The 21,880-nt window shown below is 39.3% G+C and overlaps 1 protein-coding gene across 2 annotated transcripts in view; it reads right to left on the bottom strand.

Annotated features, from left to right (window-relative positions):
- The window catches only part of LOC129710335 (collagen alpha-1(I) chain-like), a 28,244-nt gene extending 8,199 nt beyond the window's left edge, over window positions 1-20,045 (bottom strand). The window contains exons 1-40 of one of the 2 annotated variants that reach the window (XM_055657265.1): window positions 19,821-20,045; window positions 18,037-18,231; window positions 17,327-17,343; window positions 17,200-17,223; window positions 17,041-17,085; window positions 16,383-16,478; window positions 16,182-16,265; window positions 15,568-15,612; window positions 14,859-14,912; window positions 14,397-14,450; window positions 14,022-14,075; window positions 13,718-13,771; window positions 13,515-13,568; window positions 13,347-13,391; window positions 12,757-12,810; window positions 12,570-12,614; window positions 12,422-12,475; window positions 11,292-11,390; window positions 11,135-11,179; window positions 10,239-10,337; window positions 9,531-9,584; window positions 9,304-9,411; window positions 9,157-9,210; window positions 8,967-9,065; window positions 8,217-8,270; window positions 7,811-7,909; window positions 6,918-6,971; window positions 6,749-6,802; window positions 6,360-6,413; window positions 6,190-6,243; window positions 5,481-5,525; window positions 5,291-5,389; window positions 4,109-4,216; window positions 3,918-3,971; window positions 3,591-3,644; window positions 3,216-3,269; window positions 2,249-2,302; window positions 1,359-1,466; window positions 1,195-1,248; window positions 92-145 (exon numbers count right to left, since the gene is read on the bottom strand). In XM_055657265.1, coding sequence (XP_055513240.1) covers window positions 92-145; window positions 1,195-1,248; window positions 1,359-1,466; window positions 2,249-2,302; window positions 3,216-3,269; window positions 3,591-3,644; window positions 3,918-3,971; window positions 4,109-4,216; window positions 5,291-5,389; window positions 5,481-5,525; window positions 6,190-6,243; window positions 6,360-6,413; window positions 6,749-6,802; window positions 6,918-6,971; window positions 7,811-7,909; window positions 8,217-8,270; window positions 8,967-9,065; window positions 9,157-9,210; window positions 9,304-9,411; window positions 9,531-9,584; window positions 10,239-10,337; window positions 11,135-11,179; window positions 11,292-11,390; window positions 12,422-12,475; window positions 12,570-12,614; window positions 12,757-12,810; window positions 13,347-13,391; window positions 13,515-13,568; window positions 13,718-13,771; window positions 14,022-14,075; window positions 14,397-14,450; window positions 14,859-14,912; window positions 15,568-15,612; window positions 16,182-16,265; window positions 16,383-16,478; window positions 17,041-17,085; window positions 17,200-17,223; window positions 17,327-17,343; window positions 18,037-18,231; window positions 19,821-19,902 — 2,667 coding nt within the window. In that variant the 5' untranslated portion in view covers window positions 19,903-20,045. The remainder of the gene's footprint in view (window positions 1-91; window positions 146-1,194; window positions 1,249-1,358; window positions 1,467-2,248; window positions 2,303-3,215; window positions 3,270-3,590; window positions 3,645-3,917; window positions 3,972-4,108; window positions 4,217-5,290; window positions 5,390-5,480; window positions 5,526-6,189; window positions 6,244-6,359; window positions 6,414-6,748; window positions 6,803-6,917; window positions 6,972-7,810; window positions 7,910-8,216; window positions 8,271-8,966; window positions 9,066-9,156; window positions 9,211-9,303; window positions 9,412-9,530; window positions 9,585-10,238; window positions 10,338-11,134; window positions 11,180-11,291; window positions 11,391-12,421; window positions 12,476-12,569; window positions 12,615-12,756; window positions 12,811-13,346; window positions 13,392-13,514; window positions 13,569-13,717; window positions 13,772-14,021; window positions 14,076-14,396; window positions 14,451-14,858; window positions 14,913-15,567; window positions 15,613-16,181; window positions 16,266-16,382; window positions 16,479-17,040; window positions 17,086-17,199; window positions 17,224-17,326; window positions 17,344-18,036; window positions 18,232-19,820) is intronic. The other variant, XM_055657266.1, reaches the window with a different exon arrangement.
- Window positions 20,046-21,880: the final 1,835 nt, after the last annotated feature.

Raw genomic sequence — 21,880 nt, 5'->3', positions numbered from 1 at the left:
TGTATGTCTTATGCCTATGCCTCTATGATAAATACCCAGTTGATTTGGATGTAAAATCTGAATATTAAGATAAATTAGCATCTGTACTTACACTAGGACCGGGTGGACCAACTCTTCCAACTCCACCGGGGAATCCAGTAGCACCCTAAAACACAGCAAGTAATAATCAATACCATTAGATCACACAATTATTATATTTAATATGACAATTCACTTAACTGTATTTTTTATCTCCAAATGTCATTACTGTATCAATGTTTAGATTTTAGGATATTAAGGGAATAAAGGGAGGTGGAGTTCGAGCAGGAAATTGATTAATCATCGTCTTATTGAAGGGTAGAGTAGGCCTTTCACTAAAGATAAACAACATTTACTGAGTGAATGATTTTATCAATAGTCCCAAAATATTTACAAAGGTCTTTGTTTTAATAGACATTTATTAAATGCAATTAGCACTGATTATTTTTCATTTATAAAAGTAGCTTCAAATGAGTATTTTAATTCAAATGTCATTATATCCTGGTCTTAGTTTACACTGCTAAATCAAGTTCTAATATCTTTTCTCAAAGAGCATGAGTTTTGTAAGGGGTGGGGAGGAAACATTCTTGGATTGGTAGGACTAAAACCATAAGCGAGTACTGATACCAGTTGAATAGTGAATTCCACCTGTTGGTTCTACTCACCTTAATAACTGACCCTTGCTTGTATGTAGTGCCAGTGCCCATATTACTCAATCATTTTTCCCTGTTTGATTGCATCAGATTTTCTATTTGATGTCAATTGAACTGAATTATAGTGGTGGAAAAGAATACAATATTGCACCTGCATACCCTGTTGCAGCTACATACAAAGCTGCAGCCACATACAATGTTGCAGCTATAATAATCTTGCAGTTATAATAGTCTTGAAGTTATAATAGTCTTGAAGTTAAATACTATGTTGCAGCTAAATACTATCTTGCAGATAATACTGTGTTGCATCTGAATCCAAACTTGCAGCTACATGAATGGCTAAGGATCAATATATGGACTGAATTTTTTCCCTCTGTGGCCAAGATACGGGACTGGAATGAATAGCCGATTCAAATCAGTCTACTGGAATTTGAAATTGAAATGTGTACCAACATTATTGGAACATTATGCTATTGCACTGGCCCAGATCTCAATAATTACAGAATTCAAAATAGAAACTTACAGGTGGGCCTGAGGCACCACGAGCACCTTTAGCACCGGTAGAACCAGTAGGACCCTGCAGAAAGAGATGGGTTTGTATTAGATAAATTGAGATTGAAGGAAATCGGGTTTCCTTTTTAACAGTGTTTTATTTTGAAAGTTTTGGTGTCGGAGATGTTTACTTACGGGAGGACCTGCGATTCCAACAGCACCAGTGGGACCAGAAGGACCAGCTTCACCCTTTGCACCAGTATCTCCAGCTTCACCTTTAGCACCAACTTGCCCATCAGAACCCTGCAATGATTAAAAAGAATCAACAATGGGCCATGATCACCTCACAGATGATTACTCACAACTATTTTCATCGACAGAATAAATCTTCAGTCAATTATATTATTTTTCCTACCATGCTCCCAGGGGGCTAAGGTAACATTTAAGAAATTATATGACATCAGCTGCACTAAATAGAAGTCAAATACCAACATTACTTTGATGTAGTCTGACACTCCTTTAAGTATAAGTCCTGAGAAATTCATCTGAACTACCCCAGAAAAACAAGCAGTTTTAACACTTATATAGGTGAGTTAATGTCAGTAACTAATAGGTTATGAACTTGTTTGGTATGAAACCATCATGTCCATTTGCAGTTTCACTTTTCCCCAAAGATTTTAATAGTGCAATACTAAAATTTAGCTTCTGATAAGATTTTACATCTATGTATTTCCAGATGCACCAGCTTTTAATATCTAAAGTTGTACTAAAGTGTTGAGACCCTACAATGCCCTCAGCTCCTGACGAAAGTAGTGTTAACAAAGGAACCCACCAGAACTTGTTACAAAATTGTTTGGTGCTAATTAATTTCATGATCATATTTAAACTCTTTTGAGACAATGTTAGGTCTGTTCCTCGTGGCTGTTAAAACTGAAAAAACGGTGCAGATGAAATTCTGTTCCCTAGTAATTCTTCTTGCAAAATCTTTGTCAAAGTCTTTTTTAGTATTAAATTGCATTTATGAATGTGTCGACCAGAATCACCAACTATTTACAACTTTTAATATAATAAGGTAACAAACTTACAGGGGGACCAGCAAATCCAGCAGGGCCAGGGGCACCAGGCTCACCACGATCTCCCTAAAGAGCAAAGTAAAAGGTTAATTACATATATCATCAAGTGATGCACTGTTATACTGTATGTTCTAAAGGAGATTTAGCATTAGAAGCTGAATAGACTTAACATTTACCATTAATTAAATGCAAGAGCTTCAAGAATAAAAAGATAAAAATGGGCTTCAAAATTACATTAAAAAATATAGTTAGATAGGCATGTACATAAGAAAGAGCGAGATCGATATGAGCCAAATGCTCAGGTAGGAGGCACTTTGATCAACGGACAACTTGGGCCAAAGGGCCTATTTCCATGCTGTATGGCTGTGCATTTGCAGAGGTTACAAATTATACATGTTCTCCCTTTAATTTTGCAATTCCCACCAATTACATATGATATCCGTCAACAGTTTGGGAGTTTTGGGGAAAATAAATTACCTTCAAATTGAAAAATAATTTCCAACATAACAGGTCACACTGCTTTTGAAAAAATGCCTTTCAGCTGAAAAGGCTGCAGAGAAGATTTATATGGGTGTTGCCAGGATTTGTGGGCTTGAGCATTAGGGAGAGCCTGGGCAGATTGGGACTTTTTTCTTTGGTGCTGGAGGCTGAGGGGTGACCTTGTAGAGGTGTATTTGACATGGCCAAATTGGACTAACTTGGATTGGGCATCTTAGATAGCATGGATGAGTTGAGTTGAAGGGCCTGTTTCCATGCTTCACACTTCTATGACTTAAAAATGTCATTACTTGTTGTGGTATAACAATAGAAGCTGCACATTAGATGCAGGTTCTCAAATTTGTTTCTACTTATTTCAATGAAACCGAGGTTTGGGAGTGAAGTTATGATGTGAAACCATGACCATATTGTGCAATAAGTGCAAGCAACCAGGGAAAGATGATGTTCTAGTTCATGAGCATTGTGATTAAGTTTTACTTACAGTTGAACCACGAGCGCCAGCAGGTCCAGAAGGTCCAGGAGGACCAGCTTCACCCTGTCACCAAAGAAAATAACAATGAGATGGTTACCACACAATAGAACCTAACTTCAAAAGGCACTTGAAGTTGACATTCCTCAAGTGCCAACAATTCGCATTGTATACCTGAATAATGTCATTTGGTTGGAATTAAAAAAGTGTTGTTGGTTGTTTAATGATCATTGGAAATAAATATATTCTGTGTAGTTGAAAAGTGTCAATGTATTTATTGCTTGTCCTTGAAGTGATGCCATGCTGAGGATATATAGTGTCTGCTATTAACTTTGCAATGTTTTGAAAGGTATTTTGTTATAGATGAATAATATTCAAATGTCATACCTTCTCTCCAATGATACCAGCATGTCCAGGTGGCCCAATTGCTCCAGTCATACCCTAGGAATAATAACATTTAAAATTAGTATGCCAGTTGTCAGTGACTTGTGAATATTTTAACATTGCAAAAAACATCATAGACTCCAAGTATAATGAAACTTGCTTGAACATAGGAATAAGTTAAATTCATAGATCTCAAGTTCTGAGCAGGATATAATGTTTAGTGATTGCAGAATGGTGTGTTATAATCCTGACTCTCCATTCATTCAACTTCCTGCAGATGCTCATGCTTAGGATGAACGAGAAAAATAAATAATTTAAAGGAATACTTACTCTTATTCCATCTTTGCCTGGTGCACCATCAGCTCCCTTTAAACCGGCTTCACCCTATTAGAGAAGGAAGAGAAGAAGAAAGTTATTACTTTTAAGCACACAAGCACAATTTATGTGATAACAGGTGCATGTTGCCAACTATGTGAAAATGTGATCAAATGCTGATGAGCAACCAAGATAAGAATACTCACTCTTCCGCCTTTGAGACCAGGAAGACCACTAGAACCTCGCTCACCGGGCATACCCTGCAGACCTGGAGCACCTTGGCTACCTGGAGCACCTGGTGGGCCAGCATCACCCTGAAAGAAACCAGGAAGTGTTCATGTAACATTATTGGCTCAATGTGATTAAATGAAAAGTTTTCCGAAGTTAATTCAAAACTTTCAAAATTAAAATAAACATATTTCTGTACATAGCGGTGCAGCACTAATGATTCTTTTTGCATATTTTGAGTTCATGTTCAAAATTAGAGGATTTTCAAAAGCTCTATTGAAAGAATGCTTCAAATATTCCCTTTACGTTGAAAGTATACTTCCATCTGACTTTAAAGGGGCCAGATGTAGCATATATTCCTGAGTTGTGGGAACTTCATATTAGGAAGATATGTGGGGAAGGTTTTTCTTTTACAGAGGTGGTGGGTGCCTGGAATATGCTGTCATGGTGGTGGACGAGGCAAATATGGGCAAATAAAGGCATTTAAGAGGCTTTTAAAAAAATATGGATATGCAGGGAATGGATCATGTGAAGGCAGAGAAGATCAGCTTATTTTGTCATCATGTTCAAGGCAGACATTGAGGGCCTGTTCTTGTGCTGTAGTTGTCTATGCTCTGTATTATGTATCTTCCATCTCAAATATGCATTGCGTTTAAGGTGGTTTAAGTTTTACACTGAATGATATTTTGATTGCATCTTTAAACCTAAAGTAATTGTTCCTGTTGTTTCTAGGGTACAGTCACCACCAATCCTTGCCACATCTCTCCCAGTTTATAAGCTGAATGTATCTCCCCCTGCTCCACATGTTACATCTACCACCCAAGATTGCAAATCAAACCTTTCACCTAAACCTTGCAAACTGTGTACCATACAGCTGTGCTTCATTTTCAATCTTCCCCAGTCTATGTTTGTTCCTCCCATTATCTTGCTCAGTGTAACCTGCAGTTGATTTCCTTCCCCAAATATGTTAATCCCAAATCTACATTTGCTCTTTTTTATAAATTTCTGAGAGTACAACAGTCATTTTTACCGTGAAATTAGATGAGAAATTTACAGAGTAATTTTCTGGAATGGTAAATCCAACATGTTATTTATCTGGAAAGGCTATCGCTTATTTCTGGCTGAATTCACTTCCTTTTTATGCATGTTCAAAGATGTACCTTAGAGCCCTCGCTACCGGAAGAGCCAGGAGATCCGCGAGCACCAGTTGGGCCCATGGCACCAGGACTACCACGTTCACCAGTGAAACCTCTCTCGCCCTGAAGAGAATGGGATTCAGACATTAGAGAACATCACAGAGGTAAAATTCGTACTATGCTTTGCAATGGGAGCATATCTTAAGAAACTTACTCTTGGACCTGAACTGCCTGGGGGGCCGACATCACCGGGAATACCCTGTCATAAAGAAAACAAAGGAGAAGTTATTAAAATAAAGAAAATACCTCACATGTCATAAAACAGCAGTGTGATTACAGAACAGACCTACATCAAATCTTTTTGTTATCATCAGGTTGATTAGTAAGGGCGTCAAAGGTTGCAAGGAGAAGGCAAGAGAATGGGGTTGAAAGGGAAAAATAGATCAGCTATGAATGGTAGAGCAAACTCAATGGGCCGAATGTTCTAATTCTGCTCCAATGCCTCAGGTTAGTTTGCAATTGCACCATTACAAAACTGTAACAATCTCAGCAAACAGTGGCATCTTCTTGGTGTAGACATTTACATTCTTAAAATAATAGTATTATTAATAGTTTTCCATAAATATACAGATTATCGGGTAACCAGAGAAGCTGTTTTAGAAAGTTATAAAGAAAAGGGCATAGACATGTCCCCTACAAAGGAACGAATGTCAAATTAAACTAACAGCATTGATGTGATCCTAGTTAATTTAATAGTTTCCATCCGTAGGATAAGACCACATCAAATTTAAGATTCCTTATGATCTGTCGTCAATGTTTCTGTAAGCTTAAGAGGCATCAAAAATATCTGTGGACTATACAAACAGTGACTGCCGAAATACTACCAATTGTACTCAAATACATGTTGCTGTCAAGGTACAAACCTGTTCACCACTCTTTCCGTGTTCACCTGCAGCACCAGGAGGACCGGGCAGACCCTAGAGAAAGGAAATCAAGATGTTATGTGTGAATAATTAAATAAACCAATGCATTGATCATTAGAAAAATCATCTTTACATTCTCTTAAATTCTTAGTATGATTTAATCTTTTTACCTGGAAGCCAGTTGGTCCTGTGATTCCTTGTTCACCTCTCTCACCTGAGGGGCCCTGTGTGAAAACATTACAGGTTACAAGTTACAGATGATGTCTCTATACAATAGTTTATTCATTCCCTGCCTTGTTAACAAAAGTGACTGGGTACCCAATTTAACATGTTACAAGATTAAAAACCCAATATATATAATTCTGACAAACAGCAACAGTTAATGGATAATTTATTTGGAAACTTTTAGTTTAATCCAAATGATTGTAAAGCAGAGAAATAGAGGCAATATTATTTTCTCAGTGCTTTCTAAGCCATTTACGTAAATACTGGGGTTGCCTCTTTTATCATATTAAATATTATTCTTTTAATTGATTGGATGTTTTCACATTTTACTTACAGCAGGTCCAGTTGAACCGGGAGCGCCAATATCACCATCTTTGCCAGGAAGACCCTATAATGTGAAAAAAGATTTATTTCATTATACCTGTACATGACGACCAAATGTTGCCAACTAAAGTTTTGATACCAGAATGTTGGATTCCCAAGGTATTTCTGCTAATACTTACCACCAAACCAGCAGGGCCAATGATACCTCTCTCACCAGATTTACCAGCTTCACCCTAGAGGACAAAGAATATGATTCAACAAAAGGCTCACAAGGTTAATGCAAACTTTTCATTTTCTTGACATTAACCTGTTACCATTGACTCCAACTTCACAGGTTTACTGTATATGCAATTGCTTCCACTCTAAATGGTCTGGCTTATTTTACTTTGCTACTGTTTCTTTGAAAAACAACCACAATTCATGAGCCTACAAATCACTGCTTTTGATAATGGTGAACAAGGATAAGCACCAAATGCTCTTTAACTCCCCATATATTTTAACAGAAGGGTTGTCGTTAAGAAATGACTGATCTCAGTCTGCTGAAGTTGGTTTCGTTCCTCTCGCAGTACACAAATCATGTTCAAAGTTAGAAAAGGGGCTGACACTAGGTACGTCAGTATGATACTAGGCATGTCTTAAAGTCAGGGGATATGGGGAGAAGGCAGGAACGGGGTACTGATTGGGGATGATCAGCCATGATCACATTGAATGGCAGTGCTGGCTCGAAGGGCCGAATGACCTACTCCTGCACCTATTGTCGATCTCAACCCAATTGTGTTGTAATTGTCTAAGGAGCTGATGCACTACAATGCTGAGACGTGTATTCTACATTGTATCCTTGCCTTTGCTCCATCTACTTTACTTGAGTTTGACTTGGTTGTATCTGTGTATGGTACATCTGTTCTGTTTGGATAGCATGCAAAACAAAGCTCTTCACTGCACCTCGAAGTACATGACAATAATAAACCTAAACCCTTGAAGCAGTGGATTGGTTTCTGCCAAACCTGCTGCATCAGATTCTAATACATCTTTCACAAGTTCTGTTGCCATTCACTGTGATTTTCATACTTACAGCAGCACCTTTGGGACCAGGGAAACCCATCACACCAGGTTGACCTCTTTGACCAACAGCACCGGCTGGTCCAGGACGTCCATCTTGACCAGCTGGACCCTGTTATGGTTGAGAATAAGGTTGAATGTTGAGTTAATGTTGAGGGTAAGTTGCTGACAAATCCCAATTGCCATGAACATGATGCAACAGGCAGAGATGTCCTCAGTGGAAACACATACTACATCTATATTTAGTGCTTATGCAATGCGATTTAAGTTTAAAATACAATGACAATTATTTTTTGTTTAGTTTAATTTAGAGATTTAGAGAGAGTTGAAATTTTATTTCTGTTTTCTGTGCCTAATGAAAAATTAGTATGGATTCTGTATTCAGCTTAAAACAGGTTTCACAGAACATTAATACTTACAGAAGGACCAGGTTTGCCATCAGCACCAGGACTGCCAGGGCTACCAGTCAGACCCTAAAACACAAATGGCAATTAATATGGCACTTTTACACATCTAACTTGTCAGACAATGTACAGCTATGGAAGACTAATGGGATATTAAATAATATATCTGGATTTAAAGCCAGGCTAATGTCTCCCACTCTTCAAATCATGTCTTATAACCTTATATGTCAACCCTGAACAGAAGCAAGCACTTTAACATGCAATCAAATAGGATACTAGCTTTTCATTTAAATTAATAAAACCCAAACAACACATTAAATAGGGATATATTTCAATCACACTATCTCAAAGACCAAATGTGCTTCTTTTAACTGATTATATCAATCTTCTTTTGTAATGCTTAATAAATGTTATGTTTCATTCCCTTGCAGTGCATTCAATGGCTTGTGCCAAATACATTAAGCTAACTTGATGAAACATGCAATGTTTCTGTATGCAAAAAAATGCTAGTTGTTCCTCAATTTGTCAATTTTAACAACTTTTGAATCTGTGTTGTCTGCAATTTTGAAGAAATTATCGATGATACATATCTTTTTTTTTTACAAATAAACTACAAATAGTCTAGATAATGTTCTTAGTATGTGTAAGCTATGTAAAGGAAGTCATCGTTCCAAGGATAACACCATGGGATTGGCCACAGAGTGATGGTTTCTGGTACATTGCTTGTACAATGAGCTCTGTAGCTGAGTTTCAGGTGAGACTCACCCTTGTGCCAGGCAGACCAGCCTCACCGGTTCGGCCAGATTCACCAGTAGCACCTTTGGGACCAGCAGGTCCAGGACTGCCTCGTTCACCAGGGACACCCTAGAATAGAAAGCAAGCATTATCAGATGAGTTCAAAGGAACAAAGCACAATCGAGATCAAAACAGAAGAACTTGAGTAACAGTAACATACCTTGACACCAACAAGACCCTCGGGACCAGGGAAACCACGATTTCCAGAGGAGCCCTACAAAGCAATGAAAGACAAATGAAGCAAGATCGTTCAGAGTGGGGAAACATTTGATGCTAATTTTATGAATGAAAGTAATATACAACTTACACGTTCTCCGGGGCTACCAGGGAGACCCTGAATGCCAGGCTCACCACGACCACCTCTCTTGCCTTCCTCTCCGGATGGACCAGGTGCACCTTGAGGACCACCAATACCCTAGAAAATAGTACGTAATCAGTGGTCAGGCCACTGGAGCTAATGTTGCAGAATTTGATCACATTCCTAATTAAAACTTCAATACCAATAAGTGCAGAAAGCACATGATGTACACTTACAGCATCGCCTTTTGCACCAGCTTCACCCTTGGAACCGGGAGCACCAGAATCACCCTGAATTACAAAAAAAAGGGTAAATGTCAGGAGGTCACAAATGATGCACCCTCATTTAATGATAATGATTACATTCGGACTTGAGCTCAGGAATTCAGCAGAGAATTTATTTTGTCCTGCCTTGCACCTCATAAACAATTTACAGAACTTCCGAAGAAGGGATACAGTTGTTTCCAGCTTTGTCCATAATTATATTACTTGAATTACAGTAGGGAAACAATCTAAAAATATCCGGTTCCTTTTCGCTATTAGAAGCTGCATTGAACAATGTGCATTGATCAATGGTGTGAAAATTAAATAAAAACCTGGTATTACTTTGTATTTTCAAAAAATGATTTGATACTGATGTCTCTATGTGCTATCTTATTGATAAAATGTTAATTGACAGAATGAATGTTGTTCATATTCCTTTTCTATATACAAGAGATAAATTGCAGCTATATTATATCTGTAAGGCCGCTTTTGATGTTAACACATATTAGAAGATCTTAGTGACAGTGTCTGATTGGAAACGTTGTGAAAAGTATCATCCCAGGAATTCCCAGAACCATAAGCACTGAATAGGATGAGTCCGAACATCCTCACACTACCCTGGGTAACTCAATATTTACAATAGTGCAAACATTCATTCGTATGGATCAAGAAGCGACTTACATTGTTACCCTTAGGGCCAGTAGCTCCGACAGTACCTTGTGGGCCACTTGGTCCTCTTGGGCCAGGGAAACCAGGAGCACCAGAAATGCCAGGAGCACCCTAGTATCCAAAGAGAAAAACAGTCAGTCCATGTCATTCCCATTATATGGGAGAGAAATCCAGTTTGCCAATACATCAATGTTTTAAAATATGCTAGGGAGCTTTAAAAAGTGCATTACTGTACAAATCTTGCTACTAATCTGCGTAAGGAGTTGACAGTAAAATATGATCAAAGAGATAGATACGTGGTTTAGAGTAGTAGGCAAATGAAATAAAGTGATGTAGGATATTCACAACAGAGTCTTGGCAGCGGAAAGTCTAGCTGCTTAAATAAAACTGAGACTGAGAAAATAGCGCTATTGCAGATAGAGGGTGGTAGGGGTGGAAGTGGTAGGGAGAGATGACATCACAAAGGGATTGAAGAACAAGGATGAAGGTTTCATACAGGCTAATGCAGTGAATTCAAGGACAATAGATAAATGGTGCTGGATGTGAGCGAGGACTCAGGCACTAAAGTTTTTGGTATCCTTGATTTTATGGAAGATTAAAGATTGGATACAGCCAGAAGTGCATCGCAAAAGTCGAGACTGGAAATAACAGACTGGAGATGGTGGGGTTCAGCAGAAGATGATCTGTGGAAAGGGAAGTTAGATGCTGCCACAGAGGTGGAGATAAGAAATAACCCTGATGTATGATTGAACCTCCTCTAATGTTAAGTATGATACCATAGTTCCAATCTAGTTCAGCTTTGGACAAATGTTAGGGAATAGGATGGCTGGAGAATGGCAGGGACTGGCACAAATTGTTGGACAGCACTTGATTTGAGAGGTAAATTATATGATTAATGTTATACTCACAACTCCACCCTTGGAACCAGGAGCACCATCACTACCAGAGCTGCCCTAAAAAGGGTAAAAACAAAGATTGCATGAAGTAGTACATTAGCAACGTAAGCATTATAGACATTTCTTTGTACTGTTTGACACTTCGTGGATTTTTGATCCAGATACTTACAGGGGCACCAGTTGGGCCAGCAGGTCCAGGGTTTCCAGCTTCACCACGACCACCAGTAGCACCATCAGCACCACGACTACCAGCAACGCCAGCTTCACCCTAAACCAGAGCAACAATGGCATTTTAACTCAACACGAGGTTTCTCCGATGATCAGTGTTACAAAGGTAAACAGCACTGGCAGGATTAGATGCTGTGTTAAAGTAGCAATTGGCATTTGGTTTTGTCCTTTGAAGATGGGAAGCCAATGTATTTCTCAAAGGTAAATATCTCTAATAAGAGTTAGGCAAAATAAAGAGCATGCATTAGAAAAGTGTCAGGGTGCAGAGGGATAATTTACAGTCTTGGATTTAGGTATCCATTGATGGCTCCCCAGTTTGGGCCACAAAAATAGCAAAAATTGCATTTACTGTGAGACAATCGATGAAAAAAAAAATAATGATGGGGCATTTTTCTTTCAGAAATATTCTTGTTAAATTATGAATTGGTGTACTGTTACACAATTCCAAGATAATCTTACTATAAAATATATTAACTACATTGTTATGTATCTATGAATCTTATTCATTATCTCCATTGGACCACTGATTTTAATCTGAGGCCAAATGTCCAAAACCAGCTTGCTATGCTCAAATGAAGAGCTTGCTCCTTTATTCCTACAATAGAGCAGATGGCATTCACTTTCAGCATGCCATGCTGCTGGTACCCGACATCTAGCCTTCTCAGATGGATGTTCCAAATGTACCATTGAAATTGAATTTTGGATACTCAGCCTAGCATGGATTTTGTGATGAGCCTATGCAACCCCAGATGAATTTCTCCCACCAGACTTCATTGCTTTAATGAATTCAACAGAGATGGGATTTTTTTTTTAATGTCAATAGAACCCTCTTTGTGTAAAAACAAGTAGATGTCCTTGGACGATCAAATCCAGCAGTAAACACCGAAGCACATGTTGGATTCCCCACTTCCCTATAATTGAGAAAATGACGCAGTCATGACAGTGTCATCATGGTGCCATGCAAACTTGAGCAAATAAGAGTATGTGTCAGGGTGCAGAGGGATCATTTTCAGAGTTTGGTTATGTGTCGATTGGGCCTCAAAGCTTGGTGTTCCTTGAATGCAAACCTACCTTAGCACCAGGAGCACCAGGGAAGCCAGGAGGACCAGAAGGACCAACAGCACCCTGAAAGACAAGATTTTTGATCAGTTCCATCCAGGTAAAAAATAAAGTTACAGAGAGCATAAGAACAGCAGAAAGGATGATTTCAGATACTTACAGGTGCACCAGCTGCTCCACTGGCACCATCGTTACCACGAGAACCCTGGAATAATGAAAGGAAGATTCATTTGTTACATTGTTTCCAAACAGTTCAGAGTGGAGAGGAAGAAATTTTCAAGTAGCTAAAATGTTACGGTAAATCGAATGGATTATGTGATGAATTTACAGGTACATTGAATACTCACAGCAGGGCCAGAAGCACCAGGACGACCTCTCTCTCCAGCGATACCACGTGGACCCTGTTCATGGTAAAACATGGCGTTTTTTCTATGTCATTTAGTACATATGTAAAATCCTTTTGGTTATTGATTTGATACAAAATGTTTCACAACTCTTTCGAGCAACGATGATCAACTTTGATTAGAATGCACTGCCTTTGAATTTCTTAAGGATTCTCTTAATCTTTTGTTAAGTTTCAGGTGATCAACAAAACCTTATCAAAGAAAAAGGTGCATGATGGCTGGCTTTAGCCACTTGCAGAGTTTTGTTGAATTGACAAAGAATCTCATAGAAATATTGCACACAGTTCTCAGTCTCCTCTTTTATAATCTAGTCCAGATTACTTGATAGGAATAGGGCAGACTTTAATCTTGTTTGTTTTATGAAGCAAAATGTATATCACACTGAGCAATATTGCACTCTATGTACCTTTTTTTTGCACACAGTATTAGATCACCCTAGGAGGTGGTTTACCATACAAACAAATGTTAATTTTCGCACGTATTCTAACATCCAACAAATGATGTGAAGTCAGGAAAATGCACAGCTTGCTTACCATTGCACCAGGAGTTCCATTTTCACCAGGGGAACCAGTCTCACCCTATTATAAATGAGATAAAAATCAATGAATCAGCTGAATCATTGCAATGCAATAGTAAATGTGGTATTTACAGTTGGAAACAAAAGATCAATGAAACCATTGATCTTTGAGTAGGGACATTACCTTGGGGCCAGCAGGTCCAGAGTCACCCTTGGCACCATCTAAACCATTGAAACCCTGCAGACAAAGGACAAAGTGATGAGAAATAAAGCTTGTGACATTCTTGCCAATTAATTTATCATTCTGAATGTAAAACACATTTCTCATGCATTACAAAAACAAGTACTTTTCGCTATAGTTTGTTTAAGTTGCAAGGTTGGACTCACTCTGTGTCCTTTGATTCCTGGCAATCCGGGGGTTCCAGGGAAACCACGAGCGCCCTATAAATGTAACACAAGTTTGGTGAAATGAGCTGAATGTTGCATTATTTAAAAAAAATTGTATCTGTTAAGGTACAGGCAATATTTTATCGTTCAACTATTTTTCTCAATGAACAAAAATGATTGCAATCTATGCATGGCTTGTGTCTCTCATTTCAAATTAAACACGTGACAGTGGGAGGGGGGCATGCATTATGTATCGTGGGGAGGTTGAGTTACGTTCAATGAGTATCAACAGCGAATCTGTTACCTGAGGACCAGGAGAACCACGGTCACCGGGACGACCAGCCTTGCCATGTTCACCCTGTCAAGGAAAAAAACCAGTGCAACCATTGTTAAAAGGCAGAAGAAATTAAAGCAGAACATAGTAAGTGAAAGAGAGACAAACGTCTAATAGACATGGATGTGGCTTTATGAATTATAGCATTATCTAGTATGTGTAATGATCAGAGTTAAACTTTATTGTATCAATCTCAATAATGAATTACAGTTCAACAACAAAACATTTTAGATTTGATTCTATGTTCAAAATTACATGTGCTATTATTGGTAAAATACTACTTATATATGTGGTTTGTCTAATACAGAAAGGGCAGTACTTTGGCAGACAAGTTGAGCCACTTACATCATCACCATTCTTGCCGGGAGGACCAGAAGGACCGCGTGGACCCATTGGACCCTGAAAAGGTTAAAAACATTCCATTAAGAAGATTGAAACACAGGAACCAAAAGCAGGATGTGTGTCAATAGCAATCACTTTAATAATTCGTTAGGCAATGAAAGTAGAAGAGACTGCAGTTCAAAGGTTCTTTTTCAGTCACATACACCAATAGGTGTAGTGAAATGCTTATTGCCAGTTGCTGGAACCAGGTAGAAAAAACAGCGTGTTGGAAAAACTCAGCGGGTGAAGTAGCATGTGTGGAGGAAAGATATGTCGAGGTTTTGCCTTGGGTAAATGATGTCTGAAAGCATACATTTGTTTAGGTAGCATTGGATGAAGCATGAGGTTAAAATGGCGACCATGTTTTGAAACAATTGTAGCTCGATGGTAAATGGAAATAAGAGAACATTTTTATTGAATACTTACAGGTGCACCTGCTTCACCAGTTTCGCCTTGGTGTCCTTGGAAACCTTGAGGGCCCTAAAGAGTAAACATAGACAAAAAGATATATTTAAAAATCACCCTTTTGATATGCTCAAAACCTGTGTTCTTTTCAATAAAGTTCTACACCCAAAATGTATCCTAGGTTGGTAATACTAAACCTAGCAGTGGCTGAGTTTTACATTTCACTTCCAAATTTCAGTTTGATCTAAGTGAGAGGGGCAAAGTTTCAAGGAGATACACGGGGCAAGTTTGATTTTAAACACAGAAAGTAGAGGGTGGCTGGATGGCACTGCAGGAGAGGTGGTGGAGGCAGATGTGATAGTGGTATTTAAAATGCTCTAAGATAGGCACATGAACATGCATGGAATGGAAGGGTATAGATCAGGTGTCGGAAAAGTGAGCTTATCTTGGGCATGGTGTATTTTTCACATACACATTGTGGGCTGGGGGCCCTGTCCCTGTGCTGTACTGCCCTGTGTCCTATGAACACTATGGAAATGAATTTCAGAAGAAGATAACAATGCAGGTTTGCCATTATGGGGAATGTAACCATTCTGGATGGAGGGTGGCATTTTACAGCATACATGTGGATAGCCACGTTTTTTATCATTCTCTTTATCAATTGTTAAAGGCATCTTGGGAGTTTGATAACAAGCTATATTGGAGGAACGTTACTGTTTTGCGTACTTACAGGTGAGCCAGCTGGGCCGGGAGCTCCTCTGGGACCCATAGGACCCTGTAGCAATAAAGCAAACATTGCATTATTCACACAACCGCACTTCTTACTTTCTATTGTGAAGGAAATCGCAAAGTTAACCAAACCAAAGACAATCATCCTCTTTGATCAAAATCCTAAGCATCTGACTATTTAAAAGATCTTATTTATATCTCTGTTATTATTATTTTAACTTTCATTTCAATTATAGTTTTCTGTATTTTAGTCTCAGTAAATGTCATTTAGTTTTTGCTTTGAGCAAGTTGAAACTGCATAAAAGGAATGTGACCTTTGATCTTTGACACAAAATACACATGTGAGTATTAGAAATCAAGTAGAGACCACATCTTCCATTCATTTTGATTGAAGTCAATAGAAGAGAATGCAGGGAGGTACTAAGTGTGACTAGTGGCAAACAAATGTACAGCCATCTAGTGCGAGCAATCAAAGGGAAATGTTGTCCTCATTTACTTAATTGATTAAATATTTTTGAGCAATCGATGAGAAATATTTCCCCTATTTACTTAATCGAAAAATTATTGTGTTTAGTTTGATGTTGATTGAATGGAATAAATAGGTAAGGCTCTCACCATAGGACCAGGCATTGGAATTCCACCAGATGTTTTCTCACTGTAGCCACCTTCATAGCCACCGCTCATTTGTGGGAGGAAGTTCTGAAAGAGAGCAGAGTCAACTTAGCTGCTTGGCACCTGTCAAATGTATTGCAAATCATTCAAAGCGGTGTCCTTGGTTTAGGTCGAAAATCGCCATGGATAGAGAGAGTTACTTACTCCGCCAGCTGTTCCGGGAAGGCCAGGTGGACCGGCTGGACCATCTCTGCCGGGAGTTCCTGGAATTCCATCTCTTCCTGGTAATCCTGGAAGTCCCTAAAATACAAAGGTAAATATGCTTGTCGTTAAAGATCAAAATGGTGTGTACATTCATCCATCTTTGCTGCACTTACTAGTTGGGCAACACACTTTGTCACTTGCTGTTCACTTTCCTTTTCATGTGTTCCCAGTTTTTAAATCCATTCCAACTTTGAAAGGAATGAGGGAATGTAGGAACCGGCAGAGGCCATTCATGCCTTCAAGCCTGTTCTATCATTCACTGAGATCATTGCAGTTTGGTATTTTCAATCTACCTAAGTTATTGGCTCTGGATCCCTCAAGGCCATGCCTGGCATCTATCTATCGTGTGTTGTTTTCAATGATCTTGCTCTCCTAACTTCAATAGATTTTTACTCAACACCACTAATCTTTGAGTGAAAAAGTGACTCCTGACAATACCCCAAAATGTCTTGGCTCTAATTTTAAAATTCTGCTTTCTGTTGCCGTGACTCTCTCTGCTGGATGCTTCTCTCCATGTATTGATGTATTGTATCAGTATCCTCAATATTTTTAATGCAGCAAAATAGTCAAATTTCTGAAGAAACACTCATATATTTACCCTGTCTCCCTTAGGGCCTGTTTCTCCCTTAGGGCCTTCAGGTCCCTGGAAAAAAAAGTACAATAATCATTAACATTTATAATAACTTAATAAATATTAAGAGATTGCATTCTAGTTTCTTAATTTTGAAGTTGAGTGCAGAACAAGGTTTATCCTTACCTGGACTCTTGGGCCAGTAGGATACTGAAAAATAACAACAAGTTGGTCAAGGAGTGAAAAATTAGTTATAGGGAAGTTAAGTAAATTATTTTCATGTAATACAGAATTGAAAATGTTATACACTTACTGATACTCCATCTTCTGCTGTGAAGAAAGAAGAATTTGATTACTTAATAAATTGTTCTTTGTGCATAATTGATAATATTACAACTATATATTGGGAATGAACAGATATTTATTTAGTAGTTCGAGATGGAAAGCGGTTGTCAGGGGAATTGCAACTTAATTGGTTCTGAGATTCCGTCCTGGCTTAAATTTAGTATGACATCACGGTTGAATCATTCAATGATGTCATTTTATATATCCAGATTAAAACATCCAGGTCCCTAAAACAAATCCTCCTTCTAAATCACGATCGAAAGAAAACTCACGTTCTTATCATAACATAAAACTTGTGGTTTACTCCCCGTTTGCATGCAAGTGAAAGTACTATAGTTCTGGATTAATCTAAAAACATTCAACATCATTTTAAAATGTTTCCACTAATTTAATAAAAGGCGTACATAATCAATGCACTGGTTTGCTACGTTCTTTCTTTGCTTTAATTTTACAAAGTCGACTTCGAAAGTTGCCAATTTAATTAATTTTAATTCCATCACTTCATGTCCCGCCGTTATCACCCGGCTGTTTTTTCGACTTTATAATGATAACATTACATTTTGGAACTGTGTGGGCGGGAGTAAAAGGGTCGAGAGATAGTTGGCACTTTCTTAAAGCAATTGGCCGGAGCCCCCTGTCGCTGACCAAACAACCAAGCGTAAGAGAGGTCACACTTACGTCCGTGTTCGGGGCAGATGGGGCAGCATTCTCCGAAGGGGATTTCAGCATTGGGGCAATCGTTGGTTTCCTCGCAGATTATGTCGTCGCACAGAACCTGGCCGCCGTCGCAGACGCAGATCTGGCAAGGCTCGGGTTTCCAGATATCCTTATCGTTGTACGTTTGTCCATCCTTCATGCAGCCCTTTTCGTTGGCTACGAAACAAACACGGGGTCTGAGTAAAACTGTGCTCCCTCGGATGCACTAAAATACAACATCAAACCCGCCCCCCTCGTCTTCTGCATTGACATTTCTCGGGAAACTAATAAAAAGTGAACTCAATTCAAAACAATGAGGACATGATGCAAACATTCTATATACTGCAATTAAAAAATCAGCACACTAATTTTCTCAGTGATTACAATGTACCTCTATTTGTGAATCAAGTTTTCAACCCAACAAATCTCGATGCATGTTTTCAAATATAGGTTTTTTTTTTAATCTGACATTTTGAGGTGTTAACTACTTCATTTCACTAACGTCCACTTATTTTATATTCTACTCAGTATATTTCATTAATAATAGCATCCAAGTGAAGTCCAGAACAGCTATGATTCGACAGATGGCGCTTTAGCTCCATGTATGAATTGCCATTAGTACCAAATAGTCCTTCCTTCTTGCAGTGAATAAAACCTCAAAATCAAGGAACCCGTCGCAAATCAATTGAATGATGAGATAGACTTGAAACGTTGACCTGCTTTCGGAATGATTGGATGTTGGTTTTACGGGGCGGGTTTTGTGGCGAGGCGGTGGCGGGAATTTCAGTTCAGTTTAGTTTATTCAATAAAATAAAAGTTTGGAGTTCGTAAACGAGTGACAGTGATAATGTCGACTGCAGGTGGCGGTGTTGAGCCGTGGTCCAGAACCACAGCCTCCAGCTGAGGGAACCGAGAACATCTGGAATACCTCTAGACCGGAGATTGTAATCTTTTCCTTTACACAATTTAGTCTCTTGGCTTGAATGTTTAATATGGAGACTTTGGAAGTTGCCATTTGCAAGCAAGTTATACCACGCACATATTTAACATTTACAGCTGGATTTCGAACAACTTCGTGATCTAATCTGGACTCTCAGTCATCTTGTTTTTGTATCTGTTTTATGTTCCCTTCAAACATCTTCTCAGTAGATCCTAACGCAAAAAATGTTGCTGTTTTCTTTACGTTCGTGGAGCTCAACTTGTGCCAACTTCGCCACAAAGGATTTGTCTCGCATACCGTTCAACGACACACCCACTCCGGACGGGACAACTATCTCCGCCAGCTGTCTACAATGCCCCTCAATCCTTCGTTCCCCTTTAGCGCAGATGAAAGGGCAAACGCCCATCATCTGTGCGCTGGCGCGCAATTACTTGGAATATCTAACAATCGCGAATTTGTTTTTATTTATTTTTACAGTCTATTCCCCAGGGATCATAAAACCGCTTCCATAAATGAAAATGCATTCTAATAAGTGATCCCCCCACCACAATCGCGATTTATCTTGTAAGTTATCGGTGACTTACAAAACTTGACTGGTTGAAACTGATACTGGAAGAGATTTAAACTTCGCGTGCACACACATGTCCACCGCACTCTGCAAACCCTTTCTTCCCATCGGAAACAATCAAAAACACCGACGCGCTTCAAACTCCAAGATTGCAAACTCTCAACACGCGAAGGCAGGTAGTTTTTTTTTGGGACGGGGGAGTGGTGTAAAGGGATAAGAAAGAAAACAGCCACAAAAGAAAGAGGCAGTAAGACTCACCATCATCTTCGGCTTGACATCTTCCAACGACTAAAGTTGCTGCAAGCAACAGCAAAGTCCGAGTATCCACAAAGCTGAACATGTCTCTTATTCAGACATGTAGACTCTTTGGGGTAAAAATGGATTCTGTGTTAGCGACCGGACATACAATTTCAGATGTAATTCCAAGCTTTAGCACCGTGCCCCAGCAGAAACTTCCTACTGTTCCGTTAGCAGACTGATGGCCCTTTTATGTGCGCCTTGCCTTTGGAGGTGTCAACGGGTGCCGCCCACCGCTGGCTGGTTTCTTTCACCGGCTGGAAAGAATCGGAGTCCCCGCCCGCGGGAGGGTCCACAATTCCATCCCATCCACTGACATTTACATAGGCATGTTCATGGACAGTACATGACACTTGCATTCTTCCAATCAGGGGAGAAGAGGCAATTCTGGATGGTGTAGTGAGCCGCCATGTGGCGATTGGACCAACGCATGGACTCCACACACCCTCCCCATGAATTCAATGTGATGGACCATAATTATATATATAAATATATATGTGAAAAAAACGTTGAAGCCTATTCTTATGGAAGGAAAGGCGCTTTGCGGCGGCTTTTTGGCTTAATTTCAGCGGGGTACCGATGAGTAGAGAGACACGTCGAAGCCTGACTGGGTCACAGAGGGGGGAAAGAAAGATTGGAAACAGTTCAAGTGTGGGAATGGCTTTGATTTAACTAACACAGCGCACACGTAACCATTTTATTGATATGCCAACTCATCAGTTTTTTTTTGTTTAAAAACTTTTTTTTTTAACAACGGCAACTTTCAATAAGAGGATAAAACTCTTTCACCGGGAAAGTGATGGAAGAAAAAATCACCAAGAAATTAAATAAAATACATTAATCGTTGAAATATAAACTAGTATTTGAAGGGCTTCCTGCTAAATTTCTCATCAATAAATCACCCATTGCATTTAAAATGGGAAATTATGTGGATTTCATGTCCCATTATCGAATATTAATTAATTTACAAAAGTGTGAAAATCCCAGAGTTAGGAAGTTGATATCCGCGAATGGCACTTGGTGCCATCGTTGAAATGCAGGTACTTGTTCCAACTCCATTGGACTAAACACATCGCGGATCGGGAACCGAAGGGATCGAACGATACGTTGCGTTGTTTGCATGGAAATCGGAAATCTTTTACTCTTTAATCGACAATGGAAACCGGCGAGGTTGCATTGGATTCGTTATGTGCAGCAACCTGGTTTTTAGTATACACCTGCTTGAATAATTATCGCTATCCCTGATGGTCAGCCCTCAAACCTCCTCGAAGACGATGTGTTGAGCGGGGGAGGGGAGAGGTGGTGGCGAAATACCTGCAAAAAAAGGGACCCCGTCACCAGAATTCTCTCCCTTGTGTAGGCAGCGTCTCAAAGTTAAAGTTACCCCGATTAATAATAGGACCTAGCCCCCCCCCTCAATATTTAATGTATCTGTAACTCTCCCAATTGAGGTAACTCGTCCATCAGCCTGGAATAGCGGCTTGATTAGACTTTCTGTACAAAACCTTAAAGAACAGTATAATTTCTCAGAGAACGCCTCAATTTTCTGGTAGTTGGGTTTCTAACCTACAACATTGCAGAACGGAGGCAACGATTCATGGTCCAGAAGATAGACACAGAAAGCTGGAGTAATCCAGCAAGGTCCAGCATAGTTTCTCAAGATGTTGGCATCGGAGCGCTTGGCTTGGCAGCTCGGTCGTTTCAAAATGACCATAAGGGATCCGGGGGTAGGAAATATCAGTCAGACCAGACCCCGAGGAGGTATCTCAGAGAGACATGGACTTGAAAACCTCACTGCTATCACAACCCCCCAAAATGAAACGGATTCGCAAAAGGCTCAAAAGTTTAACTGTGTTATAATTGTTTTTTTTAATGATTGGATTGCAATGGTTTGAAATATCACGCTAAACTTCCTACGATATTCATCAGCACTGATCATCTATAAGTTTTGCAGGGCTAAACCCTTTAAACCCCCTTGTCCATTGGCTCCTGATACAAATTCACTTGGCAATTGAAACTAA

The sequence above is a fragment of the Leucoraja erinacea genome, chromosome 27, assembly GCF_028641065.1.
Source record: "Leucoraja erinacea ecotype New England chromosome 27, Leri_hhj_1, whole genome shotgun sequence".
In the NCBI taxonomy this organism is placed as follows: Eukaryota; Metazoa; Chordata; class Chondrichthyes; order Rajiformes; family Rajidae; genus Leucoraja; species Leucoraja erinaceus.
Note: the sequence above shows the minus strand (reverse complement) of the source record. Positions and strands in the feature narration are given on the sequence as shown.